We start from the raw sequence: 20644 nt of genomic DNA on the forward strand, positions 1-20644 counted from the left end.
TAAGCTCAATTCAAAGTGGATATCCCAGGCCGTCATTCCAACCGCTCGCTGGTGTTGAAGATCAAAACGGCGTGTCGGTTGAAGTTTTGAGACACGCATCGTCAGACCTGGGCGCCACCTTCCCCGAAATGTAATATTTAGCGAGGTTGTGGAGGGATGGGGACCGGTTCATCTGATGAACCCAGGCACCCACCCCAGGCACGCCCGCCAGGCACAGTGTTTGCCTGTTTGTTGCTGGGCTGCTTTCGGCCGTTGAACATGGTCCCCATTCATGCGCAACCAAAAATCCTGGTGACAAAAGCGCCGAGCTTCATTTCTCAGCACCACGCATTTGCCAAGCTCCAACATCCCAACGCAAAAACTGGGCATCACGCATTACGGCGACCGAGGAGTCTTGGCCGTGGCGAAGCAACCCCAATCCAAGAAACTCCAAAATGCGAGGTTTTGTGTGAGTGGCCACAGGCTCGACAGGCACGACAGGTTGAGGCTCTGCCCCATCCTGCTCCTCCGCATTGCTCCGAGACTTCCGCCACGTGAAACCATTGATTGTGCGTGGCCCAGTTGACCCTGGTTCATCTCCAACGTCCCCATTCTGTCAAACTGCCGCCCAATGATCTCCCGAAGCAACCCAGCCCCCGCCGGGCCAAGTCCCAGCCGCATCCGCCTTGGGCAAAAGCGGTAAGGGTGACGCAGCTCCTCCAAGCCTGGTGATCCTGGGCCGAGAACAGCAACCACAGTGCCACGGCGGAACCCCTGCCGCGGGAAACTGCCCCGTATAAACCATGACACCCCCAGCAATCGGCGCTGGCATGGTCCGCGCTTCACCCTCGACCTCCACCCTCTGGTGATTGTCCCGTTTCCTTATCTTTAACTTCCTTTCCCCGCCAGTATTGACGCTGGTGAGACGGGACGAGGCCAGCATGCTTCCGGTAATTCTCGCCGCGTCATTATTGACGCCAGCGGCCGCCGCTGCTTCCGAGCCTAATCGGATCGTCACGCGAGGCGACGGCATCATCCGGTCCCCCGTTCGACCGATCGCCGGTTCGGGTCCGAATCTGCGGGCACGACAAAACGAAGTGGAGGTGCTCAACCAGAGGTCCGGGACAAGATATGGAGTCGAGATCGAGATCGGGACACCCCCGCAGACGTTGACTCTGATTCTCGACACGGGTTCGCCAAACACGTGGATCAACCCTGTCTGTGAGACAGCGAACCTCCCAGCCGACTGCCGCGAATTCGCGCAATTCGACTACGAAAAGAGTAGCTCCCTGAATGTCACGGATAACGTCGATGTCCTCCGCTACGGTATCGGAAATGCGACAATCCAATATGTCTACGAGACGGTGTCGATAGGATGTAAGACCTCCAATGGAGCCCACACAATCATCTCTGGCGGCCATGCTGACGTCTGCGCGTGAATTGTAGCTGCAACGATCGAGAACCAAATCATTGGCATCGCTATGGAGTCCCACAGTATCCCGCTCGGCATCCTCGGGGTGTCCCCGCCCATCCAAGGCGTCAACGAGTACCCCTACATCCTCGACACGATGGTCGGCCAGGGCCTCATCAAGAGCCGCGCCTTTAGTGTCGACCTGCGGGGTGTCGACAACCCAACGGGCGCCATCATCTTCGGCGGCGTCGACACAGGCAAATACATCGGCGAGCTCGCCAAGCTTCCAATCATCCCCCAGGACCAGACCCCGAGCGGCGCGGACCGCTACTACGTCACCATGACGGGCGTGGGCCTAACCCTCCCCGACGGCTCCATCGTGCAGTCCGAGGAGCTGGAGGTGGCCGTGTTCCTCGACACGGGCGCGACCCTCTCGCACCTGCCGACGCGCATCTACCAGGCGCTGGCCGCGTCCTTCCCCGACGCGCTGTACGACCGCGAGTCGGGCTTCTACATCCTGCCGTGCGACTACACCGAGATGGCCGGGTCGATCGACTTCTACTTCGCGGGCAAGACGATCCGGGTCCCCCTCAACGACTTCATCTGGCAGAACGGGCCCTTCTGCATCCTGGGCGTGACGCCCGAGGACACGGAGCCCATCCTGGGCGACACCTTCCTGCGCGCCGCCTACGTCGTCTACGACCAGGACAACCGCAACCTGCACATCGCCCAGGCCGCCGACTGCGGCAGCAACCTGATCGCGATTGGGTCCGGGGCGGACGCGGTGCCCAGCTCGACGGGCGAGTGCACCGAGCTGCCGACGCCGACCGGCAAGGGGAATACGCTCGACGTGACGGGCACGCGGCCGCCGCCGGCTACTTTCACGGGCACGCTGCCGACGGGCATGGAGGGTGGTCCTGGGCCGGCGCAGAGCGGTCCCGGGGGGACGAGCGTCACGGGCGGCACGCTCCAGCCGACGGGCACCCCGCAAGGGGAGAATGCGGCCGGGAGGGGGGTCGAGGTTGGGCTAGGCGCGGCTGTGGCGTTGGCGGTGGTGAATCTACTGGCTTGGGTAATTTAGTTCGGTTGGGCTGGTTGTTGCTTCAGTTCTTGATACCTAGTGAGATGGCCTGCGAGCGTTGATATGTACAGCGAGTTGAATCATATTCGGAGGATTTGGGTTTGCACATGCGGCGTTTTTGTCTTGGATGAGTTTGGAGCAGATGTCTGACCGTTTGCGGCTTGGGTAGCCATGAGGATAAACGCGCGGGAGCTAAAATCTCATACAAATAGAGCCGATACACTTTAACTTCTAGCGATGACTTGCACAACAAGGTGTTGTTGTCTATACATATGTGGGCATGAGTGAACTTGGGATTGGCGCGTTTCTGATGTCTACCACTCCAAACCATCCCACCTTGCAGCTCATGCGTCATGCCGGTGCTCAACTTCTCCACATCACACACACCACCACGGCTGGTCACATGCCGCCACTCCGGTGATGTCAATGTCGTATGAGGGAGAAGATGGCTCAGGAAGCAACCTTTGTTGCAGGAGGTCCCACGGCCTCTGAATCGTTACGCAAAGGCGCGCCCGTCTGAGCAGATGGCTGCGGTCACAACCACCGCGAAAAAGAGTCACTTCTGCAAGTGCTAAAACAGAATAAAATTGCCCGCTTGCCCTTGAACCCCTGAGACGGCCAGAGCCTCTGACTACAAAGACTGCCAACGCGGAAGAACTGAACGGAAGAACGGGAAAATAACAGGACCCTCCCTCTGGTCAGAGCGCCCAGTAGCCAACGCCCCAATTCAATGGCAGCGACCATCTGGGGCATTGCCCATGACAGCGACTGGAAGCATGCTGACGCCAAAGAGATACCCCCAAAACAGAGCAGGAATTGCCACCCAGGCCCATCGTGTGAGCCTTTCGGTGACAGCACCCAGCTGGGTGTAGACTTCACCTAGAGTCTCGCCCACGAAGTTGAAATAGTGGGTGCACAGCTGCTAGAACTCACGTAGAGCTTTAAACAGGAAAGAAAAGAGAAAAAGAAAAAGAGACGGGGGGAGAAAGACAAAGGAGGGAAAAAGAAAAGTAAGATAATAGAAAGTAAAAAAAAAAAAAAGAGGAAAGGAAAGAAGAATTATAAAATAATAGAAAGCAAAAAAAGGAAAACAAAAGAAGAAGAGAACTTATGAAATAGAAAATACAAAAACGGACAGCAGAAGGAAAAGGAAAGAACAATTGTGAAATAGATAATAAAAAAGGAGAAAAAAGAGAAAGATGCGGGAGTGGGTGATGGTGATGTTGCGGACATTCACCTAGGTACCCAAACCCTTCTGCTCTTGCGTCATTTGGCCACCAGCTTGGCCCTGCTGGTCCTAGTTAGCCACTCTGCCGGCATGCATTTGGGCGGCCGGGTCTTGCTCTGGTCGGCGGAACCGAAGCTGAACGTTCTCCGGTCCGCGGTTGATTTGCGGTGCCGGGTTGGCTTCAAGAATCCCGCGAACCAGCCGCTCTGGACGCATGGGCCTGGTGTATGTTACCAAGCCGTTCGCGAGCCGCTCGATGCGGTCATCGCAGGTACGCATTTGGTCCCGCGTGGCGGGGAAGGCTCCAGGGAGGATTGAGGGCTGCTGGAGCGTGATGGTGCCGTCGGGGTGCACCGTATAGTTGGGTCGCTCCCGTTTGTATTTTGGGAGGTCGTGGCGGCGGACGTTCGGCGGCATGTCCGGGGTGTCAACGGAATCCACGGGTCGTCGGGGTTCCCGGGATTTTTAATTCGGCGGCCGGTCTCTGATAATCGTTAGCCCGAACAAAGTTCTTTTCTAAGGAATACCCGGAACAGAACTGACGGTCCCAGATGACCGCCGGCTCCAGCATCCACACGAGCTGGGGGGCTTCGCGCTGAAGCCGGCGGCGAATAACCGGCATGGGCCTGAAGTATATGCACCGAAGCGTATGGATGGAGAGGAAATTTGGAATTTGCCTCTCCCGGAGTCTTAGATCGAACCCGTACCGGTAGGTACGCTGGTTCGAGCAGGTCACCCGCATATCGTGCCCGCGGATGGCACGTTCAATCTCCTGTCTTGCCCAGGCAGAGAAGTCGCGTGGGATTACGCGCGTCGCCTCTTCCATTAGGAAGAGGCAGATCGCCTCCTCGCTGTCGGCTCGCTGCGGTGCCGTTATGGCCATGAGCCGTGCGATCGGGGCCGCGTCTCTTTCTTGGTCAGCCATCGTTAGCTCGGTCTTTTCGATGATGATCTATCGGGTGTGTTTGATTAAGAATGGGGGACAGTGAAGATGGTGAGGAGGTTTGCGATGTAGTGCGAAATAGAGGACGAAGGATACCTAAGATTTAAGATGGGAGAGTTGGGGCTTACCGGAGGAAGAGAGGGTTGAGAAAAGCGAGATAGCTTGTGAGGTAAGCCGAACTTTCCTTGCTTGAAGGAAGAAGCTTGTTCAATATCAGCCCCAAGTCGCCAGATCAATTGCGTTTGAGCCTCACCTTCGACAGTGTCCTCGAAGACATCAAGGTCGCGGCGGAGGAGGAGCAACGTCAAGGCGGCTCAGTCGGTGCGGCCTCCTCGTCGCAATCTTCAATTGATGTCGTTAATGACATCCTCCAAGCTCGGCTTGCCACGCGTGAGAAAGAGCAGCTGGGCACGACTTGAAGAATGAACAGGTGTATTTTGAACGGGATCAATCAATTTGAACGGATAATGAGCGCTTCAATCAAATCAAGCGGCTGCTTGGAAATGCGGCGTGTTGAGGAAAGTCGGGTGTTGAGGGAAGTTGGGTGTTGAGGGAAGTTGGGTGTTGAGGGAAGTTGGGTGTTGAGGGAAGTTGGGTGTTGAGGGAAGTTGGGTGTTGAGGGAAGTTGGGTGTTGAGGGAAGTTGGGTGTTGAGGGAAGTTGGGTGTTGAGGGAAGTTGGGTGTTGAGGGAAGTTGGATGTTGAGGGTTCCTTCCCTTAAGTCAAACTTTCCCAACTTGTTTTTTTTTCAAGCCCCTTCAGCTCCCCAACCGCCCCACTGTACCGGGCAAGGGAGAGTGGGTTTGGTTGAACAGAGCTCGTGAAATAGAGGAAGAAGGATAAGATGAAAATGGGGAGAAGGTTAAAAGAATAAAGAGGAGGTTGACGATGCGGTAGGTCAAAACAGTTTGATGGGGCGAAAAAGGTTTATTCGGCGAAATTTCTAAATTACAGCTATGAATACAGACGCCTGGGAGCAAAAGGCTCCTGCGAATAGAGTTGATACACTTTGTCTTGTAATTAGCGATCACGGGCACTGGCACGGCAAGGTGTTGTTGCACCGCGCACACATGTGGGCATGAGTGAACTTGGGATTGGCGCGCTTCTGATGTCCACCACTCGTAGCGAAGAACGCCTCTGACATCCCACATCAAGTCTCTTGTTCCAGCTTTATCCTGCTGCAGAAGGACGTCAAGCAGAGCCGATCCGCAGTTGTACATATCTCTTGTGTAACGTGTGGGTGTGTCACTGTGTGTACTTGTACGGTATTATTCTGCGCCGTTCGGAGTTGGTTGCCGCGAGCTGCAGTTGTGTTGACAGCCAACTCAGATGCGGGGTCCGGCAGCAAGCCACTCCGAGGGGCTGTTCCGTCGCCGGTCCCGCTTCTTGCTCCACGGCCCCGGTGTAAGACGGGGTAGAGCGGGGGAGGGGCATTCCTTAGGCACAGTCCCGCAGCCATCCACGGAGGATCTGCGCCCGACATGCATCGTCCTGGTCATCAGTCAACCTCATAAGTCAACACGGGCTCACCATCCCGCGCAACCCGGACTTGTCCTCAAACAGCGCTCATCCACAAGCCACAAGCTGAGCAGAGTGATCTTTCGTCCCTCAACCCACCCCGCTCACCAAATCGTTACCACCCCCCGACCACCCCAAATGTTCTTCCAAGACGACAACCGCCTCATCTACGCCTACGACGCCGAAAGGCTCTGGATCGAACCATGGGGCCCCAACGCCCTGCGCATCCGCGCCACGCACCTCCGCAGCATGCCGACCGAGGACTGGGCGCTCCTCCCCCCTCCCGCTCCCACCACCGCCCCCGAGATCACCATCTCCCCCACCACCACCACCACCAGCGGCGCCACGCTCACCCACGGCGCCATCCGCGCGACCGTCTCGGCGCGCGGCAAGCTCACGCTCACCAACACGCACACGGGCGCGCTGCTGCTCGAGGAGTACACGCGCACGCGCGTCGACGTGCGCGACCCGAAGTGCAGCGCGCTCAACGTCCCCGCGCGGGAGTTCAAGCCCGTGCTGGGCGGGGATGGTGCGGCGCACCTGACGCTGCGGCTCGAGAGCGTGGACCCCAACGAGAAGATCTTCGGCATGGGCCAGTACCAGCAGCCGCTGTTCGATCTGAAGGGGGCCGATCTGGAGCTGGCGCACCGGAATTCCCAGGCGAGCGTGCCGTTTTTGTTGTCGTCGCTGGGGTATGGGATGTTGTGGAATAACCCCGGTGTGGGCAGGGCGGTGCTGGGGAAGAATGTGATGAGTTTTGAGGCGTATTCGACGACGGTGTTGGATTATTGGGTGGTGGCCGGGGAGAAGCCGGCTGAGATTGTGGAGGCGTATGCGGGGGTCACGGGGACAGTGCCAAGAATGCCCGAATACGGGTTAGGGTTCTGGCAGTGCAAGTTGCGGTATCAGACGCAGGAGGAGTTGCTGGACGTGGCGAGGGAGTATAAGCGGCGTGGGCTACCGCTGGACGTCGTAGTAGCAGACTACTTTCATTGGGACCTTCAGGGAAGTTGGAGTTTTGACCCGACGTACTGGCCCGATCCGGACGCCATGGTCAAGGAGCTGCAGGAGATGAACGTGGAGTTGATGGTGTCGATATGGCCGACTGTTGACAAGCGGTCCGAGAACTGGGAGGAGATGGTGGAGCGCGGGCTGTTGGTTCGCGTGAACCGTGGTCTACGGATAGCCATGGACTTCCAGGGCGAGACGGTGCACTTCGATGCTACGAACCCCGAAGCCCGGAAGTACGTGTGGGACAAGGTGAAGCAGAACTACTACTCCAAGGGTATCAAGGTGTTTTGGCTCGACGAGGCCGAGCCAGAGTACTCGGCGTACGACTTCGACAACTACACCTACCATCGCGGTTCTAACCTGAGCATTGGCAACATCTACCCACTTGAATACTCGCGAGGCTTCTATGAGGGTCTGAAGAACGAGGGCCACGAGGAGATCGTCAACCTCGTACGGTGTGCTTGGGCAGGTAGCCAAAAGTACGGGGCCTTGGTGTGGAGCGGCGACATCGCATCGTCGTGGTCGAGCTTCCGGAACCAGCTTGCGGCTGGCTTGCACATGGGTATCGCCGGCCTGCCGTGGTGGACGACTGACATTGGCGGGTTCCACGGTGGGGACCCGAACGACGAGGCGTTCAGGGAGCTGTTCGTGCGGTGGTTTCAGTGGGGTGCCTTCTGCCCCGTGTTTCGCTTGCATGGAGACCGCGAGCCGCACCAGCCGCAACATGGCACGACGGGCGGTGCGACCTGCCTCAGTGGCGCGCCAAATGAGGTGTGGTCGTACGGGGAGAAGGTGTACGACATCTGCAAGGTGTACATGGAGATTCGAGAGAGGATGCGCCCGTATACCCGGGAGCTCATGGAGGAGGCGCACAAGAAAGGCAGTCCGGTGATGAGGCCGCTGTTTTACGAGTTCCCCGAAGACCCGCGTTGCTGGGAGACGGGTGAACAGTACATGTTTGGGCCCAAGTTCTTGTGCTGCCCGGTGATGCAGGCAGGAGTGGACAAGCTCAAGGTGTATCTCCCGGCCGGGCCTAAGTGGAAAGCCGTCGATGGTGGTGAGGAGCTTGAGGGGGGTCAGACCGTTGAGGTCAACTGCCCACTCGAGTACATGCCCGTGTTTGCGAGGGTGGATGGATAGGGGCTGCTATCAAGATCGTCTTTTCAGTTAGTATGATGATCGTTATGCGTCTGGGACCTTTTAGTCCAACTTGTACCGTCGAGACCTCACACTTTCCAAAATAACATTTGTTCGATTGTGACTCGACCTCTCGAAGAGATGGCGGTAGAAGACCAACGAGGCTACCTAGACAAGTGCCGTTGTGTCAAGTCGGTTACCGAAACGGAATTGACACTTGGTCGGGCCGAACGGCAAAGTCTTTAGACGATATTATATTGAGCGAGCCGGTACCCGGGCTTGCACGACATGCCCTTCTGATCTCCGGAGGCCACATTGGATTTGAGCCTTGTACTGTGTTACGGTTCATGAGGGCCAACAAGACAAGGCCAAGCGTTGCACAATACATATCACACATATCATAGAGTAAGCACGGCGTCATAGTTGGACGTGAAGCACGCTGCCTGTACCCCCATCACCCCGTGTTGCCTTGACGTACCCTTGCAGCCCGCTGGACTCGACATATAGCCCAAGACCACCAACCTCCAGTTGCCGCCTTGGAGGACCGAGGCCATCCTGTGAACTTCGGCATCATTCTCCCCCACCACGGTCCCCAACAGCATGGCTATTACCGCAGCCGCAGCTACTACGCAGGGAGGAAGCTTCCCAGCACCTACCCAGACCTCAGACACGTCTTCTGACCGCACCAATTTCGGACCACTGACAACAGTCTTCATACCATCACCGGGATGCGAAAAATGCTTTGCCGCAGCGTCGTTCGAGGGCGAGAGGTGCCAGCCTTACTACACCGACTGCCATGGCCCGAGACCGTGCATGCCTGGTGATAGCACGTGGGAGTCCTACGCAATATACTCGCCGGGGTTGGTGTGCCCGGCCAGCTGGACCACGGCGACGGTGATCACCGCGAATGTGGGTGACTTGCCCGCAGCCCGTGATGCGATGATAAGATTAAGAGACGGTGAGACTGCCGCGTTTTGCTGTCCCACGTAAGCCCACGTCCTACCGTTTCCCTATCGAGCATATGTTCCCTGCATCTGAGAGATTAACTCGGTATCATTTTGTGTCTAGGGGCTTCCGTTTCAACTACGCCCGGGTCGATAATTGGACATCCGGGGCTATCTTCGAACCAGATTGTTTCTCAACCGTGACCGAGGGGACCTATTCCTACTGGGCATGCGGAGCCGACGGAAACGAGGAATTCCGCGAGGTGGCAGTGGGAACTAGCATGGTCACCTCAACGGTCACATGGATGTCAGCCACAGTAGTGACATTCCAGGTTGGGGACAGTTCATCGTGGAGTACCATAACGGATTCCTTCATTCCGCTGTCTTCGACAATCACAACTCGGGCCCAACGTAGTGCGATAAGCTTCGTCGCCGCGGTCGAGTTAGTGTGGCAACCCAGCGATTGGTCGCCCGCGGCGACGCTTCAGACCTCTGGTTCGCCCATCGCCACATCCTTTCAGAGCTCCGGTTCACCCATCTCCACATCTTCGGTCCCGGCAAAAAGTTCGGTTCCGAGTGAAGGAATTCCTCTCGCAACGGCCGCACTAGTTGGGATCACAGTTGGGGCGGTAGTGTTTGCTGTTTTCCTAACGCTGGCCATCACCTGGTATGTTAGGAGACATCGACGGAGTGGGCATGCCAAAGTTGCCAATCGCACCATGGGAACATCCAACAATGAACCGCAACCGATGAGGAAACCCGAACTGGATGCTACACTTGGTACGACGCAGACAACCGGAGCAGGCGTGAGAAGAGAGGAGCTCCCCGTTGTGACCGTCAGCCCACTGGTCCCTGTGGAGGTTGAGGCGCAAGCAACCGAGTTGGACGCGGCGTCAAATGTGTTGGGGAGTGTTGCAGTCGAGAAACAGGGGTTCATATTTCCCATCAGCCAAACCACCGCCCCCGACTCAACCGTAGGTGCTTCGAACCCTGTTTCTCCCGTTTCGGACCAGGCATCGCGACCACCGCATACGCTCAGCCCACCGTCGGTATTATCAAGCGCTGGAAGCCATAACGGGTACACGGCAGAGGGATGGAGGGGCTCAATCCTTGATAAGTGACCCTTGGCTTTGTAGGTTGGCACTATCTGGCCAAAAAGAGCCGAACTCGAAAGGAAAGCAAGAAGTCAAGCAAAAAGAACATATAAAATTAAATCGAGAAAAGCAAATCAAACCAGGAAAAGAGGAAAAGAAAAGGAAATGGAGTAAATGCAGTTTCTTTGGGACTTGACAATGGTTTTCGATTTGTTCCTCGAGTTGAGACTCGAAGTTTCCTCGACATCTGGACTTGGAGTTCGGGCTTCGATAGGTAGGTACCTAGGTACCTACGCCCAACTCCAGGAAGAAGATCGGGACTGGCTGAAGCAGAGTATTGACAATCGGAAGTTCGCCCTCCGACGTTACTTCGGCTTGCCCCCCTCGCAGGCAGAGAAACTCCTCCTCGGATATACCTTTTCCAACACGGACATCAGATAAGGGAAGACGATAAGGAAATAATACGCCGCGCTATGCGAAGGCATTCGGATCCACCCAGACTCGGCCGAGCTCGCGGAAACTTCCGAAGGAATGACGGACACCAGGCATCGTCCAATCGTTCAGACAGTTATAGGGACAGGAGTCGCAATCTTACACCCTTTCGTAGACGGAGCAATCGTCGTTTCCAGGGCTACGTCAAACGAGGTGGCCGTTCGTTTCGTCGCTATACGTACAACGGGCAACGTTTCCAGCGTTAGCGCAAGCCAACCCGGGACGGGCGATCCTATCTTATAGAAGAGATCGACGCTGACAATACAAACGTAAGTAAGGTCGTCGAGGACTTAGCCGTAGAGGGATATGTTATGTTGGAAGAAGTCGAGGAGGAAACAGCTTCAGAGTACGAGTCCGTTGACAGGAGTGTCGACGGCAACAATGACAAGGATATCGCTTACTCGTTGACCTGTGACGTGACGAAGGTAGGTAGCTGGTCTATCCTCAGCTTTATGCTTCCGCCTCCAGTCATAGCAATTCGAGCACCGTTGCTCCTACCCATAACCCACACACCGCGAACCCTCTTCCGGTCGCATGCAGGCCTCGTTCTTGCACTCTTCTGATTTGCGGATAATCCAACGTACACCCCAACATGGTAGCTGTTGCCGTTGCGTGAGATGGGGGGTGTGCTGCTTGGCTGTTGCTGGTTTGAACCTTCCTGGCAGGGAGTGCGAGGTAGGAACCCTCCCGATCGGTGCAGTTCAAGCCAAGTCCTGGAAGTTGCATCAGGTCGGCGATTCCGAGTTTCTTTCTGCCAAGAATGGCCTTCACCTTGGTGGGCACGAAAGAAAGGAGCTGCGGCCCTGTGACTGTGTCATCCTTCACGGCGTTGAACCAGCCTGTCTTCATCGGCGAGCTGAGGTACCCTGCTTCTTGTAACTCGCTGAGCGAATCGACTCGATTAACCCAACTCTTCATAAACTTGACCACCTTGAGTATGTTCATTTCGAATCGGGCAGTGTCCTCCTCTGTCGTTGTGTCGTGAAGGTCATCTTGCGGCTCAGCGGCAGCATCGGTCTCAGGGGTGAAATCTTGGATATCGAACAATTCAGGGGTAATGAATGTGTCAGGGTCGTCCTCTTCGTCGTCCTCCTGATACTCAAAGAGGTCCTCTTCACCCTCGTCATCACCGAAATAGTCCGTACCATTGTTGTCATCGTCATCTCCTCCAGGGTAGTCATCAGTAGTGTTAGAACCCTTCTGTAGTTGCTGGTCCTGGTCGTCGAGAACATCGACCCTAGCATGTTTCATCGGAGAACGGCTACGGGTACGTCTGCTTACGCTAACATTGTGTGTCGGAGAATGGCTGCGTGCACATCCAGTTCTAGATCGGGTGGTAACCATGGTGTTAGAAATAGGTAATAGTATAAAGGTCTGATGTGGTGGTCTCGCGACCAGGTTGAAGACCGGCCAACCGTCCTTGAAGAACAATCAGTTTCGTACGTTGAATTGTGCCCACGGCAAGCACAGGAAAGAAAATGGGTTTTCGGCGAGTTCATCGCAATCATGATTAAACTAGGAAAGAGCAATAGAGAGCAGTAGCAAGCTGGTCTTGTTGCCTGTCACTGCCGTTGACGGCCGAGTCTCACAAGGGGGGAGCAAACCGACCCGGTACCATATGGCGCCCGGTGACGGCTCCATCTCGTCATCACTCACGTGGCCGTTAGCCGCGTCAAGCAGGTGTAGAGGGTCGTGTTTGATAGGACTTTCGACCTTTATACGCGTGTGCGAGCTAATGCTAACTATGTCGCGGGCTGAAGATATCCGTCCCCGTATTGGTTAGCACGTCAGGGCTGGCACGATCGATGTTATCCTCGGGTAGGAGGTTAATTATAACGAGCAGATAGGTACAGTATTTGTTAGTTTATATATATTACGGTTTTTAGCGAGCTCTACTCCCGTCATCCCCAACGACAGCCCGGTTAGCCCTCAGCGTAGCCGCATAAATGAGAGATGTCTACCTTATTCCTATTTGTTTACTCGCCGGTCGCTGAAGCGGTCCAGCCAGAGCTGCCGACTACCCTAGCAGCCCGGTTAGATACATTAAATCAATTTACCCCCATCAACGCAAAGAGGAAAGTGAGCTTCGCGGAACCTGTTGCCTCCGACCTGCCAACCTGGAAGGCAGTCGACAACACAGCGTACCTATGTTTAGGGACTTCGCCGTCCTTGACGGGGATATGACTGGCCTTCGTACCGGGCTTGCAGTATCAGCAGGTGACAGGTCGAGAAGCACGGCAGATCGGGCGACTGAAAAAGCCGACATAGACCACATCCCAACCAGCTGCTCTGCCAGCAACAACGAGGATAGCGGTATCCTGGCCGATATAGAGGGCTTTATCAACCAGGCGCCAGGTTGTTCCCCTACGCGGGCTCCGTTTACAATATGGTCTCGCAACATACTCAGCTCGCTACATGTACGGAACTTGTCCAGCACAGTGTTTTCCGACACATTCGCCGGCGTCTGTAGTGGGAGTTGCAGTCGTCAGCGCCTCGCTGGCGACACGCATGGGGGCTCGGCCACTCGGCGTCGGTGTTTCGACCCGTGTCCGTCTAGTGGGGAGCGCTTCTCCGCATCCTTGACGTCGGCGACCATATTGTCTAGCTTGGTGGTCAGTGCCTGTACTTCCCGCTGGAGGAGTTCCTTGTCCTTCCTTGACAGGAGCCCAGTTAGCCCGAGCTAGAGTTGAAAGTGCCGACCGTAGCCCCGTTAAACTTTGAACGTGCGACACTACCATGGCCGAGTATCGAGCCCAAGCTAGTTAGACGAACTAAGGCATCAAGGTGAGGGCCAGAGACGACCGCGAGCGAGTAAGTTTTGATAGCCGACGGCCGTCGAAGGCGCTAGTGCAGTTGCTCGGAAACGTATGGTCAACCAAATCCAAGTTCAACCTGGAGTGAGACGGGTATTCAAACTGTCCAAACATTCCTTGCTTTGACTAAAGTTTTAGTAATCCAGGTAATACCTAGGGAGTAGGGTAACCCACAACAAAGACATACAGGCCTAGTTGGCCACTAACCCAGCCAGATTCTACAGGCCATTCTGTTGTCTTAGTACCCGTATCTGGAACAGTAATGTCATAATCATGTTCCAGTGGACATGCTCATTCTACCCAACAAGACGGCTTTTTATGACGCTGGTAGCCCGATGATAGCGGTCGGGCATATGCATCAACATGGACGTGGCTCTTTGTTTTTTTTACGACATTAATTACGTACGATGGCTGTCGCTATCCGCACCGCACAAAAGTTCTCACACTCCCATTCCGATTGCCATTTCATCCAACACTGACTGGACACGCTCTAGCTTTCATTCACATTGTGGTCATGGCAAACACCGGCTATCTCTCGTACAAGCGAGATACCAGCCAGCTATTGTACTGGATCATCCAAACGTCCAACGACATCATCAAGTCGACAACCAAACGTGGCAAGAAGGTAGAGCAGGTGAACACGACGGGCCAGATCACGGTTGCGAATCTGGTGGTTTTATCTCGTCTTATCGCGAAGCATATCAAGACTGTGCCACCCCCTATCCTCCGTTTGTTTCGTTCCGTCATCGACGCTCGCACTGCTGCCCGCGAAACCTTCCAGCAAATCGTTGCCGAGAATCCAAACCCGGAAATTGAGAGGAGCAATGTGAGCCACGGGTATTTCATCGACGCCTTGACCGAGGCGTTCCACGCACTGGGAGGGGAAAGTTGGAACCCGAACTGCACAATGGACGACGCTGCTATTGACGCCAATGCCCCCAATCCCAAGGACTCCCTCGACCGCCTTCTCCTGACCAATCAGTTTACTGCCCTGGACTTGGGCAATACTGCCGACACGGATGAAAGAGCCGAAGGATCGGATGATGAGGCCACCTCCGATGGGCAACCCCGAAAGCGCCCTGACCTTGTTCAGAGAAGACGCCGACAGGCAAGACTAGGCAAAGGGAAGAAAGCCAAGCGGGCTGGAAAACGCAAGGAACGGCCGCAAGATGACATTCCTCTCGAGAGATACCGGATCATCGACGATGTCCAGGCAGCCACCACACTGGCAAGCCCCGAGTATATGATGGCTGTTTGCACCATTATGTTGGAGTGGGTCGACCTTCGGATGTACCTCCAGGACGTATGGCGCGAGTGCGCTTACGATGGCTTGAACACTGCCGTTGCGGCCGCTGTTTCCCACATAGCCGTCACCATGATCCAGCGATCTGCCGCCGAGATATTTGTCGACTTCCCCGGCTACGACTTTTACGAGCTGATAATGATCACCATCACGCGGGGTAAACCGGAAAGGACCGAGGGCCTGTTTAAACACACCGTTCACGCACCCGGCGGCGAGGGTAAAACCGTTCAAGCCATCTTCGCTGATATCAAGGAGGACGTTATGATACACACATACCACGACCTGATCGACTTCATCGAGGACGCTCAGAAGACCCGCTCAAATAGACCGACTAAACGAATGCTCGGTGAAATCCGCGATTGGGACCCCAATTTCAACCTAGAGCAGGCAACCGATGAAGAGAGAATCCGGTGGCGCCGCTGCTATACCATAAACTGGCTTTACGACCTAGTCAACGCCTTCTCGTCTTTCCTGGTAAACGACAATACTGAGGGATACGTCTTGGAAAACATCAATTGGTCGCCGACGGGGCCGTGGGCCAAGTACCGGAGGGTCCTCGGCTTGAACGAGTTTGCCGGTTTCGTCACGTCCCTGGCGATGCAGAAGCCAGGAACAAAGATTCTGGGACGCATCCTGCCACATCACGTTTTCCAGCTCCAGTGTATCGTCGACTCCCTGATGGTTTCTCGCGGTTGGTCGCACAGCCCTTCGAAAGGCCACAAACTCAAGCCACCACCGCCGAATTTCCGACCTCGGCGCGATATCGACCTCTTCCTCGACCGGGAGCATGAAAGAACAGGCCGTGGATTCCTTGAAGCCGTTGCTGTTCTCAAGGATCACTGCATCACGGACTCCATGCTCCACCAAGATCCCGGGCGGCATGGACAAACCGGGATGATGTTGGACCACTTTCGGCGCGAATTTGCCCAATGCCTCGGTACGTCGAGCCTGTCGAAAGATAGGCCCGGCATTCCCATAGTCACCGATATCCCACCCTCTCGCTTCTCCAACACCGACGCGAACGGCCTATGGGAGTACTCGCCCTTTCTGTGTGGCACCGGCCTTATGGAGGCTCTGGAGTTTGCTTACCTATACGGTGTGTACCTGTGGGACCGGTTCCCCGAGCCCCTGACAATCCTACACCTACACAACATGCTTGTCAAGAAGGGGTATCTCAAGACGCCCGTCGGGTTGTTCGACGCACTTGCGCAACTCTTTGCCCAGGCCATTTTCATCGACGGTAGAGTCCCTTCATCCAACTTCACAAACGCATACAATGCCCGCATGCGGGCTGGATCTTCCGCAGGCAAAAAGGGGCGTGACGCGCGCAGGAACGCCCAACAAGGTTACGACTACCACAGCACCATGGCGGTCGAACACAACCAGTTCTTCAACATCCAATCCGGCCTCTGCCTGTTGCGGCGCCACAAGTGGAACCTGCACACCATCCCGGACGCCGAAATCCCCCTCCGATCCCCCCTCTTCATCGCGCGCATCTCCCAAACCAACCGCACCCTCGACCCGAAAACCCAGCAACTCCGGCTCGACGACACGGAGCTGGTCAGGCGCGCCCGCGCCGACGGCCTGAGCGACGACGAGATCATGGCGATGGGCGCGGTGCCCGGGGACACACACCCATCATCATCCTCCTCCCGTCCCTCCCACGTCACCGTCATCGAGAGGAAGGGCGGCACCAGCGCGGGCCGCACGAGCACCCGCCGCTTCAAGCGCCCGGACGAGGCCGCCGGCCGCCACCGCCTGCTCGCCTACGCCAAGGCGCACGTCATGGGGGATGTCGCCTGCTCGCAGCGCCCGCTGTCGAGCCTGAACTATGTCGCCGTCGCGTGCTCCATGATGATGCTGTTCGAGAGTATGGAGGAGAAGTTGTGCGAGCGCCGGAATGCGGTCTATGTGCAGGTCTATGAGACGACTGATACGTGGGCCGCCTCAAAGAGGGTTGGCTTGGTGCACGAGGCGATGGCGGGCGGGGATGAGGAGTGTCTGGAGCTGATGGCGGAGGCGTTTGAGGAGATGAGGATCTCGTTTATGGTGCATGTTTATTGGGAGAAGTTGCCGCCGTTTGAGGAGTATGTTGCGACGCTGAACTACGAGGAGCTGGAGGGTGTGGAGTGGGACGGGTGTCCGATTATGTGAGTTTGGCTCGGGGGTTGGGGGGGCAGATGGATGGTTATTTGTAGGGGCGCCCCTTGGGATGCAGGCCCTGGTACACCTGGGTGTGCTTGGGTAGGGGTTGGCTGCATGCCTTTTCGTGTTGACTTTTGGGAACTTGTTGAGCACTATCTCTACGTTTAGACTTGCGATGTCGGTCACCCTGAACACCTTGGTTTAGGATCGACCGGGGAAGATACCAGGTAGGTAGGTAGTCCACATCTGTTATCGGGGGGCAACCGTCATTGATCGGTACACGTGTGGCATGAGTAAATCACCACTGCTTTCGAATTCTGATTAGCACTTCAGGGGCGATGGCTGATTTATACCAATGCTGCTAACTTGAACTTACAGATACATGTAGAGAGAGTACCAACTTGTCCACGTCGCCGGCAGACAACACAACATTAACACTACCTAAGCAGCTCGAGACAACTCAAGCAATGCCCTCATACCTTTCCAACTCTGCCTATCCTTTGCACTGTCACTGCAGTTGACAAGTATTCCTATCACTATTTAGCCCGCAAATACAACTGACTTCCCATAACGTACATTATCTCCACCCAACGACTCGCTACTCATCAGCCCACGCTTATGTTGGGTTCGTGGATGCAAACCACCCTGTCATCCAGTTGATGCGATTCAGGATTGTGTGATTCAGTCGTAGTCGTTTCAGCGTATTCGTCATATAACGAGCTACGAAAGATAGAACAATCATGGATGCATCTCATGGTCTCAGCAGTTCCCGCCCGCACGCCCGATGGAGTCAACCCCCTGCAGATGGCGGTGCAAGTCGGCAAACTGCGCGTCATTCTTGAACACCGTCTCCTCCACCCTCTCCAGCGCCTGGGGATACTCTGCCTGGAGCAGTTCCCTCGACTCCTTGCGCGCCTTGGCCACGGCCTCGGGGGCAAACTTGTCCTGGATGAGCTTTGCAAAGATGGCGTTGAACTGGGCGCTTATTTCTTGTGGAAGAGCATCCTGAATCCCGTTCAGCCCTCATTGTGCGGTAACACAAGTTGATGACGGGAAAAAGAAGGGAGGGGCAATTTTTACCTGCAAATAGCTGCCGAAATCCAGGCTCGGCACCCACCACTTCTGTTCGAGCTTGAAATCGGCCGAGGGGTCTTGCTTTTGAAGCTCCTCCACCCGCGCGGTCATGGCGGCTAGTTGCTCCTCGCGCGAAGGCAGCTTTTGCTCAGAATTCGTGGCGCAGCGGGAGGGCGCGTCCGCCGCGCCGCTGGTTGTCGGGGCACTCATGTTGTTAAGAAACTGACGAGAAACAAAACTTGAAGGGGAAGATACAAGGCCAAGCGGGGAGGATGCTGAGCACGACATGTATATGCTAGAGTCACGTGGCCGTGTGGCACGGCGCGGGTGAGCACTCTGCCTATTCGCCAGACGTTCGTTTGCAAAGTGGTATTCCTACGCTGGATTACCTAACGACTGGCGCGTGTCGAGGACGATGGGTGTCTCAGAGTCTTGTCATCGGCAAGGTTGAGACTAACGCGGTTGGTTGGGCTCACAAAATTCGCAATGGCGGACACGATGCAGCGTTCCTCGAGGCAGCCGGGCGGCCAGCTGACCATGCACGTCTCGGGAGGGTGGTCCTTTCTGGATCCGAGCTTGTTAGTGGGATAGGATGTCTCGAGGAGAGAGTTTCTTGGTTACTTACCTATGTAATGCAATGGGCTACTCCAAGACATGCTGCGCTTGATGGTCAATGTCGGCCCACGTGGCAGAATATCTAAGTCGATGATGGCTCTGGGCACCTATCCCGAGCTACTGAGATGGCAGACATGGTACGCGGCTTCGTCTAGACCGAGATGGGATACTAGGAGATTGTGATATTCTAAATTCATACTTCATAATACCGACAACTGGCAAGCGGCTCTGCCGCCACCCGCCGGACACCGCTCTTCTCATTGTTCTATTGCTCACATTCATCACAGCTATCGTTTTCCTCTGCCACCATATGTCTGTCACTCGAAGCGAAATTCAAGCCCGGTATCCCCGACCCGCTCCTTGTACAACCGATCAAAGGCCTCGCTCTGCGCCACAGTGAAATACTCCTTCCACGAGCCGATCTCGCCTTTGCGAAAGAACTTGCTGAATTCCTTGACATCCTTCAACCCGCTAAACTCGGTCTGCTGCATCTGGTCGAAGCCAATCTTGCGCTCAACATCGCGCAGCTGATCATCGCTCACGGTGAGGCCCAAGAACTTGGCGATCTTCTCCAGTTGGCCGCGGGTGTCGACTTTGAGGTCCTCGAAGGTGAGGAAGAGGATGTTGTCGGCGTCGCGATGCTCCCACCAACTCAGGGCGTGGTCGAACCAGTCGCCTCGCTGCACGCGCCCGCTCGTGAACATATCGAGCCAGTGGTCCCAGCCGCCGTTGTAATAGCCGGACCAGCTCTTGCCACTCTCGAAGTAGTAGTAGGAAGCGCAGACGTCTTTGGGGTTGCGGCCGATGTAGATGTACCGGCATGGGTTCTTGGCCGGCTCGCCACCGAGGGCCATGGAGTACGGCATGTGCGATTTGAAGATCCGCGGTGCCGCCGCGCGCTCCAGGTCCTCCGCGCTGCGCGGGTATGTCCAGCTGCTCTCGACCCAGTGCAGCGAGTCGCGCAGCGTCGCGCCCGAGGGGTTCGAGCCCGTCGCCAGCAGCACGATGATGTACGACAGCCATGTCGAGCCCGACTTGGGGTACGAGACGAAGCAGATATCGGAGGGCCGCGTGCTGACCGTCCGTGACAACGCGTACCGTTCGGGCGTAATGTATGGCGGCATCACGCGGCCATCCACCAGTCGGTACTTGTATCCATGCTCGCCAATGCGCAGGTCCTCGGGGCGCTCGGCGTGGATCTCATCCGAGTACTCGAGCACTTTGAAGGCTGCGCCGTCGGGGGTTTCGTTGGAGCCCATGATGAATTCGAAGGTGCAGAGAATGGAAGAGACTGGGAATGGGGGAGACTGCGTGTGGGGGATGAAACAATCAGAAGCGCAACCAGAACGACGAGTCATGGAATCTTATACACACACGTCCGTCTGCCGCCCATCGGATCCTTGGGTGCGCTCTTCCACCCTACTCTTCTTGAACAAGCTCAACGCCGGTTGCAAGCGCAGCCCTGCGCCAGACAGAATAAGAGCATCTGAAGAGAGCCACGGCCAATCAGACAAACTAAGGCAGCGGAAGATGCCGGCCGGATGTCGAGAGAAGGACCATTGTGCTGTCACTCCGATGTCTCGGAAAGGCCCCTGGTCTCAGCTGAGACGCGGTGTCGATCCAGTCGCTTCTTCACCTCTTTTGATGGATCGACACACAGTTCCACCGCCAGTCAGAAAATTGCAACTACTTGGTAGCTGGCCTTCTGAACACCAAGGCCTGGCGCAGACCGTGTTGGGCCGTAAAACTTTACTGGATTCGGCATTGTCCACGTCTCGCAGCGTGTCAAGCAGCTGAGACAGCCTCATCTTACTGGAGCTGAAAGACACCTGTTGGATGATCGTTTTGGTGTTGGCC

General features: G+C 56.0%; 7 protein-coding genes across 7 annotated transcripts; 3 read left to right on the plus strand and 4 right to left on the minus strand.

Moving 5' to 3' along the window:
- The first annotated feature begins 758 nt into the window (after positions 1–758).
- Positions 759–2482, plus strand: B0H64DRAFT_45388 (aspartic peptidase domain-containing protein). The gene is made up of 2 exons (XM_062807252.1): positions 759–1356; positions 1426–2482. Exons 1-2 carry the CDS (start codon positions 921–923, stop codon positions 2469–2471), a joined length of 1482 nt encoding a protein of 493 aa, XP_062654780.1. The 5' UTR covers positions 759–920; the 3' UTR covers positions 2472–2482.
- Positions 2483–3816: 1334 nt separating this feature from the next.
- On the minus strand, positions 3817–5138 carry B0H64DRAFT_45407 (uncharacterized protein). The gene is made up of 4 exons (XM_062807259.1): positions 4896–5138; positions 4771–4844; positions 4243–4607; positions 3817–4183 (listed from the first exon to the last, which is right to left on the minus strand). The coding sequence occupies exons 1-4, from the start codon at positions 4917–4919 to the stop codon at positions 3930–3932; spliced, it is 717 nt and encodes a 238-aa protein (XP_062654781.1). The 5' UTR covers positions 4920–5138; the 3' UTR covers positions 3817–3929.
- A 417-nt stretch (positions 5139–5555) lies between these two features.
- Positions 5556–8437, plus strand: B0H64DRAFT_410235 (glycoside hydrolase family 31 protein). The gene has a single exon (XM_062804778.1). It carries the CDS (start codon positions 5971–5973, stop codon positions 8308–8310), a length of 2340 nt encoding a protein of 779 aa, XP_062654782.1. The 5' UTR covers positions 5556–5970; the 3' UTR covers positions 8311–8437.
- Positions 8438–11178: 2741 nt separating this feature from the next.
- On the minus strand, positions 11179–12181 carry B0H64DRAFT_378022 (uncharacterized protein; the record flags this gene model as incomplete). Its single annotated transcript, XM_062802560.1, has 2 exons — positions 11179–11246; positions 11422–12181. The coding sequence occupies 2 exons, from the start codon at positions 12179–12181 to the stop codon at positions 11179–11181; spliced, it is 828 nt and encodes a 275-aa protein (XP_062654783.1).
- A 1876-nt stretch (positions 12182–14057) lies between these two features.
- Positions 14058–17418, plus strand: B0H64DRAFT_427284 (uncharacterized protein; the record flags this gene model as incomplete). Its single annotated transcript, XM_062805774.1, has 3 exons — positions 14058–14063; positions 14273–16570; positions 16634–17418. 3 exons carry the CDS (start codon positions 14058–14060, stop codon positions 17105–17107), a joined length of 2778 nt encoding a protein of 925 aa, XP_062654784.1. The 3' UTR covers positions 17108–17418.
- Positions 17419–17426: 8 nt separating this feature from the next.
- On the minus strand, positions 17427–18417 carry B0H64DRAFT_410240 (uncharacterized protein). Its single transcript, XM_062804779.1, has 2 exons — positions 18179–18417; positions 17427–18103 (listed from the first exon to the last, which is right to left on the minus strand). Exons 1-2 carry the CDS (start codon positions 18380–18382, stop codon positions 17858–17860), a joined length of 450 nt encoding a protein of 149 aa, XP_062654785.1. The 5' UTR covers positions 18383–18417; the 3' UTR covers positions 17427–17857.
- A 687-nt stretch (positions 18418–19104) lies between these two features.
- B0H64DRAFT_450908 (P-loop containing nucleoside triphosphate hydrolase protein) lies at positions 19105–20046 on the minus strand (the record flags this gene model as incomplete). The annotated part of the gene is made up of 1 exon (XM_062807142.1): positions 19105–20046. The coding sequence occupies one exon, from the start codon at positions 20044–20046 to the stop codon at positions 19105–19107; it is 942 nt and encodes a 313-aa protein (XP_062654786.1).
- Between the last annotated feature and the right edge of the window lie 598 nt (positions 20047–20644).

This window comes from Chaetomium fimeti, assembly GCF_033439085.1.
Source record: "Chaetomium fimeti strain CBS 168.71 chromosome Unknown B0H64scaffold_10, whole genome shotgun sequence".
In the NCBI taxonomy this organism is placed as follows: domain Eukaryota; kingdom Fungi; phylum Ascomycota; class Sordariomycetes; order Sordariales; family Chaetomiaceae; genus Chaetomium; species Chaetomium fimeti.

Excerpts from the sequence above, each read along its gene's own strand:
- B0H64DRAFT_410240 (XM_062804779.1), bottom strand. The coding sequence starts at position 18,382 with ATGAGTGCCCCGACAACCAGCGGCGCGGCGGACGCGCCCTCCCGCTGC. Across the intron at positions 18,104-18,178 it reads ATTTCGGCAGCTATTTGCAG|GATGCTCTTCCACAAGAAAT; the intron begins GTAAAAATTGCC and ends AACGGGATTCAG.
- B0H64DRAFT_45407 (XM_062807259.1), bottom strand. The coding sequence starts at position 4,919 with ATGTCTTCGAGGACACTGTCGAAG. Across the intron at positions 4,845-4,895 it reads CTTCGAGGACACTGTCGAAG|CTTCTTCCTTCAAGCAAGGA; the intron begins GTGAGGCTCAAA and ends ATATTGAACAAG. Across the intron at positions 4,184-4,242 it reads GCCGGCGGTCATCTGGGACC|AGACCGGCCGCCGAATTAAA; the intron begins GTCAGTTCTGTT and ends AACGATTATCAG.
- B0H64DRAFT_410235 (XM_062804778.1), top strand. The coding sequence starts at position 5,971 with ATGCGGGGTCCGGCAGCAAGCCACTCCGAGGGGCTGTTCCGTCGCCGG.
- B0H64DRAFT_45388 (XM_062807252.1), top strand. The coding sequence starts at position 921 with ATGCTTCCGGTAATTCTCGCCGCGTCATTATTGACGCCAGCGGCCGCC. Across the intron at positions 1,357-1,425 it reads CGAGACGGTGTCGATAGGAT|CTGCAACGATCGAGAACCAA; the intron begins GTAAGACCTCCA and ends CGTGAATTGTAG.